At 43.0% G+C, this 19,303-nt stretch overlaps 1 protein-coding gene across 1 annotated transcript in view; it reads right to left on the bottom strand.

Moving 5' to 3' along the window:
- Positions 1 to 911: 911 nt before the first annotated feature.
- MSN (moesin) overlaps positions 912 to 19,303 on the bottom strand; it is a 76,915-nt gene continuing 58,523 nt past the window's right edge. Inside the window, exons 3-13 of the mRNA XM_066248933.1 lie at positions 18,798 to 18,893; positions 16,982 to 17,256; positions 15,154 to 15,237; positions 14,357 to 14,503; positions 13,258 to 13,354; positions 11,238 to 11,401; positions 6,928 to 7,058; positions 6,525 to 6,685; positions 5,179 to 5,271; positions 4,598 to 4,822; positions 912 to 3,111 (exon numbers count right to left, since the gene is read on the bottom strand). Coding sequence (XP_066105030.1) covers positions 2,947 to 3,111; positions 4,598 to 4,822; positions 5,179 to 5,271; positions 6,525 to 6,685; positions 6,928 to 7,058; positions 11,238 to 11,401; positions 13,258 to 13,354; positions 14,357 to 14,503; positions 15,154 to 15,237; positions 16,982 to 17,256; positions 18,798 to 18,893 — 1,638 coding nt within the window. The 3' untranslated portion in view covers positions 912 to 2,946. The remainder of the gene's footprint in view (positions 3,112 to 4,597; positions 4,823 to 5,178; positions 5,272 to 6,524; positions 6,686 to 6,927; positions 7,059 to 11,237; positions 11,402 to 13,257; positions 13,355 to 14,356; positions 14,504 to 15,153; positions 15,238 to 16,981; positions 17,257 to 18,797; positions 18,894 to 19,303) is intronic.

Below are 19,303 nucleotides of genomic sequence, written 5' to 3'. Positions count from 1 at the left end.
CCAAGTTTTTGTACTCATTGTAATCCACAAATATATACAATACTGATGCCTGTGTACCACTACAAAAGATTATAATTTGATCTGAGAACATAATCTGAGCTTCATCTTTAAGATTCTAATGTGCAGACAAGTTTGGGAGCCACTGCCTCAAAGGGTTATTGTAACAATTTAAGACTCACAGAATACATAACTTACTTTTCCTCACAAGTATTGGCCCACCAAAAAGGGAGCTGGTGAGAGAGTGTGCCAGGTTCAGAACAGCCTGGAAAGCTTATCTGAGTCTGGTCTGTCTTCTCATCTGAAAAATTCGATAACCATGCCTAGGCTACAAAATTGACATGTTTTCTGAACCATAAATACTGTCCAACAGCTATGTATGTATATACATATACGACCCACCCTCATTTTACACCCCACTCTCCACTGCCTTTTGCAACAGGGCTCAAGGTAATTTATCTAGCCTTCATTGGCACTGTAATAAGTGAGGGTAGTAGGAGGTGTGCAAGCCTGGAGGCCTTGCTGACAAGGAGGTAGGACAAGACTTGATCATACCAGGAGGTGTTCAGAGATACAAACTACCTCTTAGAAGCAGCCCTAAAACCCCAATGTTAAGCGAGCACAGAAGTATAATATTGACCATGTGCAGGGCTTATCTATGCTGGAAAAGTTAGCCTGGAGCCGTGAAAAGGACATAGCCTACTAAGTCAGAAGTCCTTGTGCCCTTGGGCAGTATTTCTACCTTTTAACATTCATTCCTATCTCTATAAAATGAGGAGAGTCATATTCATTTCCCATAGGACTGAAGTGAGAATGAAATGAGACCAGGGATGGTAGTCTATAGAGTGAAAATCACAGTGAAGAATCCTACGGCCACCCACTCATGCCAAAAAAAAACAACCATCAAGTCACAGTGAGTCTTTCTAAATTTTATTGGCACTGAAATAGAACATGGGTTGAGCAAAAACCCCTCCAAAACCAAAACAAAACAAAACAATTTTCAAAAGACAAAAAATAAAAAATAAAAATACACACAAAAAAACCTGAATACAAAATCTAACTTTTCTCCCCAGCCTCCTTGGGAGTGGGTTACTGCTCTTAAGGCAGCTAGACTGTCCCACAATTTCAGGTTTGATTTCAGCCAATGTAGGGCATATCATCAAGAGGGTGTCAATATAATTCACAGCAATGCACATATAACTCCTCAAGGTCAGGCAGGGGTGAGGAAAAGCGGGGAGGGATCAAAGCCATGGGCACTGCGCTAGGGACACTGCATGCAGGGACAGTATAGCCCCTTGTGGACTAAACTCTGGGGAGAAGGAAGAAAGGAACAATAAAACAAAATACCAAGTACTTTAAGAATGGATTGTATGACCTATGGTGACAGATGATATCACTAATACTGAAAGCTTCTTATTTTAATGTTTCTGGCAAAATATTCCTTTATAATATAGTATATGATTCCCAGGTGTGGGAGTAGTAAGGGAATTTGGCCAAAATGACTCTGCTCTGAGACTAAAATCTTCTAAGGGTGCATTAGCAAGACATGCAGAAATCAATATTGAGTTAGATGCCACTAGAATATATAATACTGATAAGGGGGGAAAAAAGAACACATGTGCAACAGAGAGGAGGAAGAGACTTCTCCTGAGTTGAGAGCAAGGGGTAAGGCTATGAAAGAGACCAGGCCTGCACTTCCAACAGTTCTCTGGTTTACAGTTCCAAGGGATATCACAGCTGCTGGCAAGATCTGGGTTAGAGGTTTGTTAAACATAGGCGGGTCCCTGTCACCAGTTTGGAGGTAGGTGACAGGAGGGGGTTATTAGGTACATGATGGAGTCAAGTAAACTGTGGCATCCAGGCCATGGATTTCTCTCACCACACTCAGCTTCTTCTATCCATTCACCAATTGAGCCAACTGGCATCAAGATCCAGGACTCATCATACCAAGACCTGAATGGCTCTGAAGCGTTAACTGTGGCCCAAGTAGCTCTGATAAGTGAAATGGCCTGGGACCCACTGCAGGGAAAATACAGAAGCCAGGTGTGAACATTTCCTCCCTCTGGCAAGAGTCCTGGATGGGACTACCAGGGTTTTTGGGTAACCATCCCTACTGTTTTAACAGGAGGGGATTTGGGGATTGAAATGAGGAGGAACCCAGAATAATAAGGGATACTTCTGCCCATAGAGTTCACTTGAAACAGGTCCAGGCTTCCATAAGGCAATAAGGGAAGCATTTTCTACCCAGTGTTGCCTGAAGAGAAGAGTGAATGACCTTCTAGGATGTTGGTAAAGCCTATTGAAGGCACTGTCTTCCCATCTCAACCTGGGAAGAAACTGAGTCCCTGAAGTAGGACAAGGCTTATTCTGATTGAGTTTGTAACAGGCCCAACCTGGGAGGTAGAGAGAACAACTGAACATTTTTTTTGCCTCCAATCATTATAAAGCTTTAATAACTCTAGACGAACTGGACATTGGGAGGCCTAACCTTAAGTTAGTTCACATCCTAGAGCACATAGGCAGGGCCCTGCCTTCTTCCCTAAACCCTCTAATGCTCCAGTTCTTCAAATCACAGGACCCTGAAGAGGAAAGCAATGGTGGGGACTAGTTTTCAATCTACTCCACACTTGACACCTATATAACAACAGTAAATATGGGGATATTTCCCAAATCAAGTGGGAAGTGCCTCTAAACTGTATAAGTGGTTTGTGATAGCAAGCTAGATTAAACAGGACAGAGAGGGTCCCACTGGCACCAAAGTGAGCCATTTTTCTGGCCAGGGAAGTAAGGGCAGAGGGGCTAGGTTTGGTCCCATGGCTACAATGAATACTTGGCATGACTCCAGGGCTGCTCTAGTTAGTGGTTCCAGCACAGTGTGAGTTAGGCAAGAGTATAGGAATATGGGGGCAAGGAAGAAGGGAGGAGGGGTCCCTAGAGGCTGAGTGCCCATTACATGGACTCAAACTCATCTATGCGCTGCTTGGTGTTGCCCTGTCGGATCTGGCGCAGGGTCTTGTATTTGTCTCGGCCAAGTCGCATGTTCTCAGCATGGATCATGTCATTAGCAGTCTTCTTGGTTTCATCAAGGGCATTGGCCAGCTCTGAAGTGAGGGCCTGTGAGAATGCAAGGGAATAAGGGATCAATGGCTTCCTCACGTTTTACCTCCCCTACCAGTTTTCTTTTCCTTCTCTCTCCTCTCTACTTTCCCCGCTCCCTTCCTCTCTCTGCTTCCCTTCCTCCCCTTCCCTCATATGTTCCCTCCCTGGCCTCCTTTTTACACACACACACACACACACACACACACACACACACACACACTTTTTTTCAGTGAGAGAGACAGGAAGGGAGAGAGATAAGAAGCATCAACTCGTAGTTGTGGCAATTTAGTTGTTCATTGATTGCTTTCTCATATGTGCCTTGACTGTGGGGCTCCAGCCATGCCAGTGACCCCTTGCTCAAGCCAGTGAGCTTTGGGCTCAAGTCAGTCACCATGGGATCATGTCAATGATCCCGTGTTCAAGCCAGCAACCTCGTGCTCAAGCTGGTAACCTCAGGATTTCGAAGCCGGGACATCAGGGTCTCAGGTTGATGCTCTATCCAGTACGTCACCACCAGTCAATCCACACACACATTTTGAGACCCTTTCCCAGCCCTGTTAGGATTGCAGTGTGTCAACAATTTAAAACATAGGCCCTGCCCGGATAGCTCAGTTGGTTAGAGTATCATCCCGAAGCACAGAGATTGCCAGTTCTATCCCTCGTCAGGGCACACACAGGAACAGATTGATGTTCCTGTCTCTCTCTCACTCTCTTCCTTCCTCTCTCTCTAAAATCAATAAAATAAACGTAAAAAACCACATACACACACAAACTTAAAAGACAAATTGCAATTGATGAGCAGTATTCTCTGAGAGTAGAATAATGTACCAAAGATTCAGGTAGAAACTCTGTCAGTAACCCTAGCATGTTGGCTCAGTGGTAGAGTATGGGCCTGGCATGTGGATATCCCATGTTCAATTCCTGGTCAAGGCAAACAGAAGAAGCAACAGTCTGCTTCTCCACCCCTCTCCCTCCCATACCCCCCTCTCTCTTTTCCTCCCACAGCCATGGCTCAATTGGTTTGAGCACATTTGCCCTGTGGAGACTCTGCCTCAGGCACTATAATAGCTGGGTTGTGACCATACTCCCAGGTAGGTATAGCATCAACCCCAGATGGAGGTTGCTGGGTGGATCCCGCTGGGGGTGTATACTGGAGTCCATCTCTTTATCTCTATTCCTCTTACTTGGAAAAAGAAGAAAAACAAAAAGAAACAGTTTCGACTAAGTACTTCCTAAATATAAGAGGTAAATGGAGTATAGGTGGAGGATGAAACAAACAACAAAAAAAAAAAAAAGAAGAAAGAAAAAGGCGCTCAGGGTCTGATTAATAAATAAGAGATGCCTCTCATTCAAGTTCTCTCTTGAGAAAGGCTTAAGCTCTTATACAGCACTGAGACAGGCTCCTTCACCTATCCCCATGATAATCAAGAAAAGAACATGGGCTACTAAATCAATGTACATTGTACATGCTCTCCTTGACCCTTTGGCCCTGACTGGATACCTTCAGGTGCTTTTGCACACGTTCATTCTTCTCCGCTTCAGTGGTACGTTCCTCCTCACTGCGGTCCTTGGCCATGGCATCAGCCCGCAGGTCAGCGCTGGCCTCTGCCCCATTCTCATCCTGCTCATCCTGCTCATTTTCAGCAGGCTCTGCCACATGAGGAGTACTCATGGCAGTCTTCAGCTCAGCACGAGTCTTCTCCAAGTCTTCTTGTACCATCTGAGCCTGTCCAGTAACAGAGGGAGAGAAGGACAAGCGGTCAGAATAAGCTAACTTGCAGCATCCTACACATGCCTAGGATGGCTCAGCAGAATGCAGGCACCAGGTAGGCCAAATCACTTCATCTGCCTGATCCTTAGTTTCCTTAACTGTATAACATAAGCAATTGTACCAATTTTCCTAGAGTATTGAAGAATTCTGGAAAGTTATTTGAGGAAGCCTTGAGCTTCTTCTCCTATGATGCCTGCTGTCAAGGAAGGATCAAAAAAGTAAGGAACACAAATCTAAGGAATCTACGGAACTGGAACCTATGTATGTGGCACCCCTTCTCACAATGCTTTGCTCTGGGCACTGTAACTTACCTTCTGTTGCCACTCTACAGCCTCACTCTCTTTCTTCTGTCGAGCCATCTCCAGTTGGGAGATCCGAGCTGTCAACTCTGCCATTTCCAAGGCCTATGGATAAATTGGAAGCTTGTGAGAGCTCAGCCTCCTGGTCCTCAGGGCCCAGGTGTCTTCAACCCGTTTTACTGGGGAATCAGTGGGGAACCAGCTGCTCTCTATGCTTGCTGCCCTGGAGGCTTTTGTGTTTTTTTTTTACCACACCTTTTCCAGGAAGTCCAGAAGACCATGCCTATTCTCAATCTACTATAGTACCCTATTAACTCCAAACCATTTTCTTAGAAGTCAGAACTCCGCATTTAAACTATAGACCTCCGGAAGATAAATAGCATAACATCTCTTTCTCTTCCTCACCTCTCCAGCCTCCCCTTCCTCCCCATTTCTCAGCCCACCTTCTTCTCAGTATTGTCCACTGCACAGTGTAGGACTTTAGACATTACCGTGTCACTACCTGAAGTGGCAAACCCTTTCCTGTTATTCTAGAATGCTCAGAGCTCTACTGAGACTCTCCCCAGGACAAGTATAGGAAAGATATTCAAGTGTCGCAAGGTGATCTGAACAAGGAAAAAAAGCTTATGCATACCTTCACACCTTGAGTAAAACTCCCTGAGGAAGCTCCCCCTGAGAACTAGGCCTTAGTTACCTGCACTCCCACTGAAAATAGTATGGGGAAGAACAAATCAAGGAATTTGGGTCACAGATTCCTAACTTCTGAATCACAGAACCCCTGAAAATTATGATGAAAGCATGGAAGCTCACCACCCTTTCTTGAAAAACACATAGGCACATAATTTTACATAGGATTCTAGGGATCAAACCCTTCATAGAGGCAGAAATGGGTTCTCATTATTACTTGGTCACAACTGTGTGACCTTTGGCAAGTATCTTAAACCTCTGTGAGCCCTAATTTCCTTATATTCCAATATGGGTTAATGTCATAGGGTTCTCTGGAAGAGGAATTAAGAAAATAAGGAAAAGGGGTCAGTTGCTAGCATAGCTTGTACCACACAGGTAGTCAATCAAGTGTGAATCCCTTCACTACTTCCTCCCTCCCTTTCCTTAGTCAGGCTATATCAGCTCAGGTCCCCAAGGGCTAATAAAATAGAATAAAAGGAAGAGTTAGGAAAGACTGTTTGCAAAGGTTTCTGGTCCTCACAAGTGACTTCTCAGCTTGCTTCTGAATGAACTAGTCTGCTGGAGGCCCTGCTCAACACAGCAAGCACTGCAGGCAGAGGTAGCTGCAAACACATAGGCAGAAAAGGAAGAAAACTCAGATTTTTCAATCCCAGCCCATTTTGTGGTTTTACCAGCTGTTCCTGGGTCTTCTTCTGGTCCCAAGAAGCTTGCAGCAGAGCCTCCTTAGCTTCTTCAGCTTCTTTACGCTCTTTGGCCAGTTTTTCAGCCTCACTCTGGGCACGTTTCCGCTCCTGTTCGAGTTCCAGAGCCCTACGGGTCTGTTCTTCCAGTTCTGGAAAGAGAAGGTGGCAAAAAGGAGGTGAAGAGTGCAGAGCTAAAGAACATCTAACTTCCTTCCTAGAAATATTTCATGCCCGGGCATTGCTGGGAGACAGCTCTGGTCACTCTTCCCATTCTTTATTCTATAGCCACATTTGGATTATGTGGCCTCAGTCTGCAGCTCAGGCAGAAGAGTCTCCAGCTCAGAGTTAGGCTCTGGAAAAGCCTACTCTCTAAGGTGACACCAAGCTTCACCTTGCTGAGCCTTCTTAGTCTGTTCCTCAATCTGCTTCAGCTTTTCCATCAGTTCTTCCTTCTCTCGTTCAATCTTCTCCTTCTCTTTTTCTGCCATCTCACGCTTCTTTTTCTCATTTTCCAGCAGAGCACTAGTAAAGAAGAAAGAAGGGATTAAATAGGATAGCAAGACCACATAGAAGCATCAGGATCTCCAAGGCTCCCTGTCCCTTGACCCTGAGTCCCCACCCATATAACACAGCCAGAGCTTGTGAGTTGGGATCACTCTTCTTCATCTCCACATCCTTGTCCTTACATCGTAGCCCCACATGGGCTGGTGCACTCAAGGCCCAATTAGTTTGTCCAAGACTCAGGAAATCCAACCTGGATTTCCACCTCTGCACTAACTGAAGGGTAGCCACTGGATGACCTTACTGTGTCACATCTTTGTGCCTGTTCTTAGTATCCCTATATGTAAAATGGCCTATTAAGTTCTGCCTTGTCAACCTCATGGAGTTACAAAAAGAAAAGCTTTGGCTCTGTGCTGGGATGTTGTGTTTCAAGTCTGGCAAACTCTATGGCTAGGCCATTAGACTTCAGGCCTAACTCTGTTGGCTCTCTAAAGCCCAACTCTAGATTCTTTTCCCCAGTATTTGTTACAAAAATAGATAATTTTATTTTTCTAGAATAAGTTGGGTTTTTTTTATTTCTCTCTCTGTCTCTTCTAGGAGACATTTTTCTCCCTTGGCTAGATGTACAGTGTGTCCGTAAAGTCATGGTGCACTTTTGACCGGTCACAGGAAAGCAACAAAAGACATTAGAAATGTGTAATCTGCACCAAATAAAAAGAAAACCCTCCCAGTTTCTGTAGGATGATGTGGCAGCATGTGTGCATGCTCAGATGATGATGTAACACCGTGTATACAGCAGAGCAGCCCACGGTCATGCCAGTCGAGATGTGGACGGTACAGAGGAAAATTCAGTGTGTTCTGTGGTTTGCTAAATTCGAATCCATGACCAAAGTGCAATGTGAATATTGGGGCATTTATAACGAAGCACCACCACATAGGAATAACATTACTCAGTGGGATAAGCAGTTGAAGGAAACCGGCAGTTTGGTGGAGAAACCCCGTTCTGGTAGGCCATCAGTCAGTGATGGGTCTGTAAAGCAGGGGTCCCCAAACTGTGGCCCCCTGAGGCTATTTATCCGGCCCCTGCTGCACTTCAGGAAGGGGCACCTCTTTCATTGGTGGTCAGTGAGAGGAGCACAGGATGCTGAGCAAAGTGCGGTGTCGCTCACATACAGTACTACTTCCAGTGATGCGGGACGCATGCGTCACTGCTCTGGAAGCGCATCATACCACTTGTTACAGCTAGCAGTGACAAATATGGAACCGGACATTGACCATCTCATTAGCCAAAAGCAGGCCCATAGTTCCCATTGAAATACTCATCAGTTTGTTGATTTAAATTTACTTGTTCTTTATTTTAAATATTGTATTTGTTCCCGTTTTGTTTTTTACTTTAAAATAAGATATGTGAGTCTTAGGGGAGGGGCACAAAGAAAACCAGATAGAAGGTGACAGAAGACAATTTAACTTTGGGGGAGGGGTATACAGCACAATCAAATGTAAAAATAATCTAGAGATATTTTCTCTCAACATATGTACCCTGATTTATCAATGTCACTGCATTAAATTTAATAAAAAAAAATAAGATATGTGCAGTGTGCATACAGATTTGTTCATAGTTTTTTTTATAGTCCAGCCCTCCAACGGTCGGAACAGTGAACTGGCCCCCTGTATAAAAAGTTTGGGGACCTCTGCTGTAGAGGCTATACGGGATAGCTACCTAAGGAGCCCTAAAAAAATCTGTGTGTGAGCCCACATTGAACTGCACTGAATAGGTATGAAACTGAGTGAGTTTTCCTTTTATTTGGTGCAGATTTCACATTTCTATTGTCTTTTTTTGCTTTCCTGTGACCAGTCAAAAGAGCATCATGACTTTACGGACACACTGTATTTTATTTCTCTGAGCCCTCAGAATACTTGGACTATCTTTTTCCCCATCCCTCTTCCCTCTTATTTTTCTCCACAAAACTTCTTACTTTGAAATTTAATAAACAGAAACCTCATTCAAAATGGAGTCAGGAGGCTAGAAGAGAGAACCCTCACACACATCACTCGATGCACACTACTGACCCCAACAGGAAGAGACATACCTTGTACCTCTTACAGGAAGTGATACTGTTTTACTACCTCAGCAGAAGGAAGAAAAGTTTCTTCTAGGCCCAGTAACGCCTCAGCCAACAGGAGACAGCCACAGCTCAGTCAATGAAAAGCCATTATACTTCGAACTTTCAATCCCCCCCCCCCCATGGACTCTTTGTTTACAACAGCCTCTCCATAAAAGAGTTTTCTTTCTTTTTCTCTTTGTTTCTCTGGACTTGCATATACTTTGTCATTAGACTGCATGTTCTGAATTGCAATTCTTTGTTGTTCCAAAATAAACCCATTTTGCTGGAGAAATATCTGGCTATCTATTTAAAGTCAATATTGCCATTTCACATACTGTATAATTTTCTTATTTGTTCTGTTTCTGTCCACTGGAATGACAGCAGGGACTTTTGCCTGTTTGTTTTTTTTCCCTTCACTAATCAATATTTATCAAGTGAACGAATGACATAGCATTTGTACCTTGAATAGTTAGGAATATTCTGTTTTTCTTTTTCTCCTACTAGACTGTAAGTTCCTTAAGGGCAGATTTGTGCCAGTTCCACCTCTGAAAATTGTCCCCAATTCCAGAATATTTTTTTCTGAATAACTGTGAACCTTTGTGTTTAACGTTTCAACAATGGTGTCATTTTCTAGTCTACTGTATTAGAAGCCTCTTGAAGTTCCAAGCTTTTTATGAAATGCATGGGAAACACCTGGGATCTTATTTTTTTAAATAACTTAAGGTAAAATTATCATAACATAAAATTAACCATTTTAAAGCAAACAATTCAGTGGCATTTAGTACATTCACAGTGCTTTGTAACTACCACTTCTATCTAGCTCCAAAATATTTTCATCACTTCTAAGTAAAAACCCAACTCATCAAGCAGTTCCTCCCCATCTCCCCCCAACCAGCCCTTGACAACCACCAGTCTGCATTCTGTCTGTATAGATTTAACTATTCTGGATATTTCATATAAATGGGATCATACCACATGTGACTTCTTGTCTCTGATTTCTTCTACTTGGCATAATGTTTACAGTTCATCTACATTGTAGTATATATCAGTGCTTCTTGCCTTTTTATGGCTGAATAAAACCCCATTGTATGTATACATAATTTATTTATCTATTCACCCATTGATGGACATTTGGGCTGTTACCATCTATTGGTTATTGTAAATAACACTACTTTGAACACATGTGTACATGTAGTTGTTTGAACACCTGTTTTCAATTCTTTTGAGTATATACCTAGGAGTGGAAATGTGGGATCACATGATATTGTGTTTTAAATTATTGAGTAACCACTAAACGCTTTTTCACAGCAGCTGAACCATTTCACATTGCTACCAGCAATGTACTTGAGTTCCAATTTTTCTACATCCTTGCCAACAGCTGTTATTTTCTGTCCTTATTTATTATATCCATATTAGTGAATATGGATTGGTACCTCCTGTGCTTTTGATTTATAATTCCCTAATGACTGAAGATGTTTTCATGTGCCTACTGGCCATTTACATATCTTTGCCGGAAAAATTATTACCTAGGATCCTAACATGCATATTCTGAATCAATAGGTCTGGGATAACGTATAGATCCTGGTTTTCTAACAAGTTCCCAAGTTGATGCTGAAGCTGAACTTTGCTGCATTTTGAGTAGCCAAGGGCCTCCAATGCATAGCAGCTTTGTAGGGAAAAATCTGGTGGCTCTGCCCAATTCCGCTTAAAATACCCCTACAGAGTCCAGGTTTAAATGTACATGAAGCCTTCTACTATGGACACTATACTGCTTAGATAGCCTGGAACAACCCAGAGTCTGTCTAGAAGAGCAATGGCATGAAGACCATAGACAATGGAGAACCATGAAATGACCCTACTTCCAATAAGCCTCTGAAAACCTAAGCTTCTAATGCCTGCTTACTTGAGGAAGAGTCATCACTGTACAGCTCACTCTCATTGTCCGTCTGTCTGTCTGTCTGTCTGTCTCTCTCTCTCTCTCTTTCCTGCCCCCCCATCCCAGGATGGTTTCATGTCCAGCTTTTAGCAGACTTGGCAACTTAAAGAAGTTTCCTTGCTCTGGCCCTGGCCGTCACAACAGATCCACATCACCTACCGCTCCATCTGCTTCTGGTGTTTCTCCTCCCTGGCCTGCGCCTTCATCTGCTGCACCTCAATGGTGTCTGGCTTGCGACGACGCATGTATAGCTCATGGTTCCCCATGCACAGGGCCAAGATCCGCTTGTTAATCCGCAGCCGGGGAGCATAGAAGACAAAGTCCTGGTGGGAAGCCAGCAATGAGAAAACATTTAGAGGGAAAGATGAAGGTGAACTGCTCTAAGTTCAAAAGCACTGGAAAGATCATTTAACTGAATATTCTGTTACAGCTGGGGAGGCTAACTATCAATGTGATGAAGGTACCTGCCCAGGATCAGGTGGCAGGTTAGTGGCAAAACCAAAACTAGTACCCAGGTGTGACTCTAAAATTAGTGCTCTTTGGCTCAAACCACAGTTTCTTTCAACCTTGCACCCTAAAATACCCTCAATCCATACTGTATAGAAAATGCCTAGCAAGTACTGACTTTATCTGCTAATTAGAGATCATTTTGGATCTCAGGGTCTTCTCATTGAGGCTCAATAATCCCTACATAATACCCTGATGAGTACAGTGTGTGTGGATGGACTGTTTCTTTTCTTCTAAAAGCATTTCCTATACCCAGCCCCTTAAATCCTTTTTGTAATAACATAGGTTTTAAATACATACATGAATACATAAACCTCGTAAACATTGGTTGTCCTGGTTGTTACTGCTTTTTAAGTAAGCTCTTGATCTCAGCTAGCTTTTTTACTTACCATTCCTATATGAAAGTTTTACATAGCAGCAGTAAAAACATACATACACATAAACAAAAATCCAGTGAGTTTGAGTTTATTACCACAAATACCACTGGACCAGTTGGTGGGTTAACCACCAGGTCCTCTGTACTGAACATAAACTGCTACCATTTCATATAACTTGGTAAGCAGTGAAAGGAACATAAACTGTAGAGGTCATATGACCTAGGTATAAATCAGAGCACTACCATTTTTAGCTGTGTGATCTTGGGCAAATCACTCCATCTCTCTGAATCTCAATTTCATCATTTATAAAATGGGTATGTTACTATCTACCTGACAATGTGGTTGAGTTTTTAAGAAGACAACATACTGTAAATAAAGTGCCTATTGGGAAGGTTAGAGATCTCAAGACGAGAAGAATAGTTGAGGCCTCAAGAGTAGGGTCTGGCTCAGCATGGCCATTGGCACTTATTAAACACAAGGTACCAATGAAAGGGATACCCTCATCTCAGTTTTCCATCCTAAACCCAATCACCAGCTTTCCAGTCTGTCAGCCACAGGCAACTGAATAGGTGAGAAGTGAGACAAGCATATTAAAGAAATAACTGGACCAAAGCATTTTCTTATTCTTAAGTTGCTCTGGAGAGAACTCTTGAGTGAACAGCAGCAAAGTTATTCCAAAAAGCAAGTTTGAAGGATCATCTTTGTATATGGCCTTCTCCTGGCTCTGTCCATTTTCCAAAATTAAAAATAAATCAAGTACAGAGCAAGAATAAAAGTAGGTTTATAGTTATGAGTATGCAAAACAAAGAATTTATTCTTAAATAATTATTAATTATTGTATTATTGGATGGTAGACATACAATGTAATATGTAGATCATGTATCATGTATTATTTTCGTGTGAACAACTATTAAATCTAATTCTGCCCCACCTGTATATGAAGAGTTCTTTGAGGGACCTAGAGGCTTTAAAAGATGCACTCTCTGTCTTCACCCCAGAGCCCCAGTGCAGCAAAGACACACTTAAAACTGCCTATGGCTCTCCCTCACTCATGCTTCCCTTGAGACATAGGTAGCAGGGTGACACAAGGCAAACGGTGCTTCCTAGCCATTTATTGGCATTAACATCCCTCTCTCACAAATCTCCTTTTGTGACTCTTGTACACATATGAACACACACACACACACACACACACACACACGAAAACGGAAATAAAACTACAATTACAAAATTGCTTCTAGTGTTATCCAGGTCTTGGCAAGTACTTGTCTTGGCCAGTGGAAGGAATCACTTACCGGGGCTTTTTTGTCAATTGGCTTGATAACAAATTTCTTGTCATTGAAAGAGATGTTCCTGATTTCACTCCAAGGGAAGCCTATCTTGGGAGTCAGTCTATAGAAATGGAGACCAAAAACATCAGGATATGGGCAAAACAAGAAGGATACAGAGGGTTGATGCCTTGCTCTGGCTCTCCATCCACTTCTCCTTTCAGGAGGTAGATTCATTGAGAGCTCAGCCAGTGTCATCACATGCCACTAGGACAGTTTGACAGCATTGAGACTGCCCAAAGTACCTCCTAATACTATAACTAACAGATTACTCTTTATCTGAGATTTGTTTCATTATCTTCTTTGTGTATAGACCTCATAACAATTTCTCATTGAATATCCAGTCCTATTTAATTGGGACTCTTCCATCCAAAGTTGGAAAAGTTGAGGAAAAAGTAAATAATGAGCTCCAAAATTCAGAAGTTATGTGGAACAATATCCTACTGATCTGCATCCTCACCAAGAGCAGACCAAGGGAAGGAAATATGCAAATGAGATAAGGTTGTAGCAAGAGAGTATGGACTTAATTATCACACAGGAATGGGATTAACTACAAATCCTGACAAAGTAGGTTCTAGGCAATGTTGGAAATAAGAGACACACATATAATTTTAAATTTTTTAGTAGTTATATAAAAATAAGTAAAAAAAATAGGTGAAATTAAGTGTTATTAACAGTTCATTTAACCCAGTATATCCAAAATACTATCATTTACATATGCAGAACAATATTTCAAAAAATATTAACAAGACAGTTTACATTTTGTTTTTCATACTAAGTCTTCAATGTCTTATGTGTACTTTATACATACAGCATATCTCAGTTCCAAGTAGCCATAGTTCAAGTGCTCAGTAGCTACACAGAGGCAGTGTTACCATAGTGAATAGTGCAAGTCTGGTCAATGCAAAATTTAGAAGTGTGAGGGAGGTTGTGCAATTATTTGGGCTAGTCTAAATTAGGCAGGAAAAGAACTACCCAGGTGGGATTCAGGAGGTACAGTCTTACTCTGCAGTAAGCCCTCAGTGTCAAAGTGACCCAAATAATCTAAAAGATCTCTGAGATATACCTGTCATTCTGCTCATAGATGTTGAGACCCAGAGCATCCACTCCTAGCCACAGCTCTGAGCCTTTCTTATTTTTGATACTGAAGTAATTCACACCATACATCTCCAGGTCTTGGGCAATCTTCAGATACTCCAGGACAGCATCCTCCCTAAACAACAGAGTGGGGCATTAAAGAGGAGAACCTGTAAATCAGACCTAGGCAGAGAGAAAGCCTATCTGCTTCTCTGCTCTGCTTCTGACAAGTATCTTGCCATTGGGGGTGAGAAAGGGGATAGATGGTAAGCAGGTGATGGTAAACAGAATATAACATAAAGCCTGAGGTCTAAAGCTCCCTAGGGAAATAAGGGTGGCCTGACCCTTGCTATCCTTAGCAGGTTAGCTGCCATAGAAGACTCTTTTATAGGCACATTCTTATTGGAAACCAATTTGATAGTGATGGCAAAACAGCAAGATTTGTTCCTCAACAAGGCTGCCCCAAAATGGTTTGCCATGAGAGAGCTCATTACCTATTTCTTTCTTGGTGAGGAGCCCCTGGTGGTCTACATGCTCCCTTGGGATCCCAAGGGCCCCTTCATTTTGTTATGGTCAAAGCTGTTTGGGCTCTCACTTGCTATCATTCACAAAAAATATATATATAGCTTTAGAATGGTTCTGATTAGCCTTCTATCTCTAAATTACCCTCATTGCATTCCTGTCTCTCTACAACATCCTCCAGTGCTCTGCCTCTTATTCCCCCAGACCAACTCTTCTTCTCCATGCAAGGGCAGTGGAAGCCCACAGGTGCTAAGGCAGGCTTACCTGAGCATGCCCCGATGTTCCTCATGCCATACCTGGATCCTTTCCTCCCACTGGTCCTTGTTGAGCTTGTGTTGTTCCAGGACCCTGGAAAGACAATGGGTAGTTAGTATTTTAAAGCACAAAGCCCAAATTGTATGAGTTAAGGAAAGCCACTTATCTCTCCAAGGGGGTTGATGCAAAGAGGTTGTAGAGTCAACACACTAAGGTCTCAACTGGAAGCAGACTGAAATTTTACCAGGAGGGTATTAATTTGGCATATGGAACTGCCAGGGGGGTAGAAAAGAAAGAGTGACCTAGCAAAACAATGGGCACACCTTCCTTCATCCCTTTAACCAGAAAATCCAATAACGTTCTATGGGACTCAAGCAGAACAGGAATGTATCAAGAGCCTGTGCTACCTTTTGGGGCTAAGAGTAGACATGCCTCACAGAGGCATGCACACTCTCTTCGAGATTCTTGTGAAAAAAACAGTTTGTGAGAATATTGCTCAGGGATGAGATTACAGCCTATGGCTATAGAACAGAGAACTGAGCCTAAATGTCTTAGGAGGAAACTAACAGGCTCAACCACTCAGAGCAACTACATGTAGATCATAAACAAGGCTTGTTTCAAATATACCATCTCAGACATCATAGCAGTAACTCAGGTGGAATCCCAGGGCACAACTACTATCTCTAATACTTTCAGGTGAGTTATGCATATATCAAAGTATCAATGGGATGGAGACTCTCAGAATGATGCAAAACTTTTCCTTCCAATCTCCCCCCCCCAAAAAAAAAAGCCTATGAAAATGGCTATTGAATGCAGTGGGGGAAAAACAGGGTTAAAAATATCAAGAAACTGGGATTCCAGGTCTGACTCTGCCTCAGATGAGCTGTGAGATATCAAGCAAATCAGAGGGAGCACCTCTGCACCTTTATTTCCTTAGTCAGGAATAAGAACAACACCCTCCTTGTTCATTCTGTGTTGTTGTGACACTAAAACAGAAATAATGAGTGTTTTTAGAGCATTCAACTTTGAAGTTTACAAAGGCAGAAAGTTCTGCCTGACCAGGTGGTGGTGCAGCAGAGAGAGTGTAGGTCTGGGATGCAGAGGACCCAGGTTCAAACCCCGAGGTCACCGCCTTGAGCACAGGATCATCTAGCTTGAACATGGGCTTACCAGCTTGAGTGCAGGGTCACTGGCTTGAGTGTGGGATCATAGACATGACTCCATGGTCACTGGCAAGAGCCGAAAATTCACTGGCTTGAAGCCCAATTCACTTAGTCTTCTGTAGCCCCCCAGTCAAGGCACATACAAGAAAGCAATCAATGAACAACTAAGGTGCCACAAACAAAGAGTTGATGTTTTTCATCTCTTTTCCTTCCTGTCTGTCCCTCTCTCTGTCTCTCTCATTTAAAAAAAAAAGTAGAAAGCTATGAATACTGGTTATCAATATTAAATGAAGATTTGAGCTACCATGCCCCTGGCTTTCATCTCTCTCTCTCCTGTGAAACTCTGGTAGAAGAGGTCTAAATCAGTGAAAAGGATTGAGAAAATTGAACTAGGGAGAATAGAAAATCAATCCATTGCTGGTTCTCAATATAAGAACCTGTTTCCAGAATAATAAATTCTGTAATCAAGCAAACAGAGGGAGAAAAGGAAGCTTTTTATTTTGAGAGCCCAGGAAACAACAGGGTATGGTGCCAAATGCAAATGTGCCTCTCTGGCTACCATAGCATCATGGTCTTCAGACAGACCTTAATGGCGAGGAAAAATTTTGACAGAAATTGGTTAGCCTTGGGCCACATACTCTCTGACCGGGGCAGACAGCTAGACACAACCTTACCTCTGTGGAAGCAACTTGTCCCCTGCCAAGTAGCCAGACTTGTGGACTTCCTTATTGAAATCACCATACTTAGACTGGACAGCATAGGAGGCCAGCAGTACGGCAGTCTCAGGCGGGCAGTAAATATCATCATTGAGAATGCCCTCCTTCACTTGCAGGAAGAACAAGCGCTGTGTGATATCCTGGATCAGTTCCTCAGATACATCCTCAGGGTAGAACTTGGCCCGGAACTTGAAGAGCAAGGGGCTTTCCTTCCGCACATCCTGGGCAGTCACCTGGGAGCATCAAGGAATTATGGGCTCTCAAAAAAATAGACTTTGGGCCCTGGCCGGTTGGCTCAGTGGTAGAGCGTCGGCCTGGCGTGCAGAAGTCCCGGGTTCGATTCCCGGCCAGGGCACACAGGAGAGGCGCCCATCTGCCTCTCCACCCCTCCCCCTCTCTTTCCTCTCTGTCTCTCTCTTCCCCTCCCGCAGCGAGGCTCCACTGGAGCAAAGATGGCCGGCGCTGGGGATGGCTCCTTGGCCTCTGCCCCAGGCGCTAGAGTGGCTCTGGTCGTGGCAGAGCGATGCCCCGGAGGGGCAGAGCATCACCCCCTGGTGGGCGTGCCGGGTGGATCCCGGTCGGGCGCATGCGGGAGTCTGTCTGACTGTCTCTCCTTGTTTCCAGCTTCAGAAAAATACAAAAAAAAATAGACTTTGGGGTTGGAGAGTAGCTATAGAGTGGGAAGAAAACACTAAAAGGTATTCAATTTGGGTAATCCTAAAGAACCAGGGGGTAACTCTCTTGGTAATTCAGAAAAGAGACACATAATGTTCTTTGGGGACTCAGTGCCATGTCCATCATTGCTTTTTGCAGGGGATTTGTTCCTGAAATGAAGATGGTCATTAGCCCCAAAGTTGCCATCATCTGACAATATACCCATCTGCCCGCAAATTCTAGGGGGAGGCTTACAAGAGCTTTTCTTTTAAGGCTCCCCCAACTCCATAAATTAGCAAAGTAAAGACCAGGATGCATGATTAAGGCCTGGGAATTGGCTAGGTAAGAAAACAAACCGGATTGCCTTTTAAAGCCTGAAATTGATTTCTAACAGTTCCATGTTTATCCAGCAAAAGTATCCACTCACTGAGAAAACAAGACTCTGCTAGCAGAATGTGAGGTACCTATCCCCTAAACACATTTATGGAAACAGCCACAGGAGAGAACGGAGATCTCTGAGGACAAAGGCAGCCAGTAAGAGAATATTGAGACAAAAGACTGCCATGTTCCCACAGAGATGCTACCTGGAGTTGGAGAGCCTGATTGGATCTATATACTCAGATCATCCCATTTGGAGATCAACTGAGATAGAAAATGAGGAAAGAATGTCTGTATGGGAATCAGTCATCAGTTGATAGGTTAGGGAAAGACAAGATAAGACCTTTGAAATTCCAGTTCAAGAGTACAGGACTCTTTTAAAAAATCTCCTAAAGCCCTTGAGATTGAAAATAAAAACAGGATACCAATCTCCTCTCAAAGAACCACAAATGACTATGGTCTAAAACAAGTCAAAGTTCAAGACACAATTACCAGTAGGAAGGGAAAGATACCTTCCTCCTTGGACCCTGGCCATTCTCGCTAGGAGAAGTCAAAGTGGAAACAGAATAAGAGCTTTGCCTTAGCTGAGTCCTCTGTCCTTATTCTGATCCAGTGGTCAACAGACTGCTCAGTGAAAAACACAGCCCTAGGTGCCCTGGATTTGCCAGCTTAATGCATTACTTTCTGAGCAAGACCTAGGAGAGAAATGAATTCCAAACTTGAGTGTGGGGTAAACAATTACCTTCTTATTGAGTTTCAGCCAAGTAGAGAAACCCTTAGTGTCCTGGTATTGCAGACCGAAGAACCAAACTTCCCTCAGACCAATAGTTTTCACCACCTGGAAAAGAAAACACAAAACAACCACTGATTGAATGCTTAGCCTGTACCAGACATGCAGGACATAAAAGTGGAGCCCACTTGATCTCTAACCTTAAATGACATAAGGTACTCTGGGTCTGGAAAGAAAATACACTTGAGCAGTAGTCAAGAAGTGATGTCAGCATCTCTTTGCACAAAGTACTTCTGAGGTAGGGAATGGACCTATTACTTATGAGAACTACCACATACCAGTAACTTTATATCCATTATCTCCTTTAATTTTCACAAGAGCCCTATGATATAATTATAATTAGGCACATTTTAAAAAGTTTATTGAGTTTATTGCAGTGACATTGAGGTGAAGGGACAATTAGGCCCATTTTACAGATAGTAAAAGTAAGGTTCAGAAAAGTAAAGGTCCAGTTAGTT

This window comes from Saccopteryx bilineata, chromosome X, assembly GCF_036850765.1.
Source record: "Saccopteryx bilineata isolate mSacBil1 chromosome X, mSacBil1_pri_phased_curated, whole genome shotgun sequence".
Taxonomy (NCBI): Eukaryota; Metazoa; Chordata; class Mammalia; order Chiroptera; family Emballonuridae; genus Saccopteryx; species Saccopteryx bilineata.
Note: the sequence above shows the minus strand (reverse complement) of the source record. Positions and strands in the feature narration are given on the sequence as shown.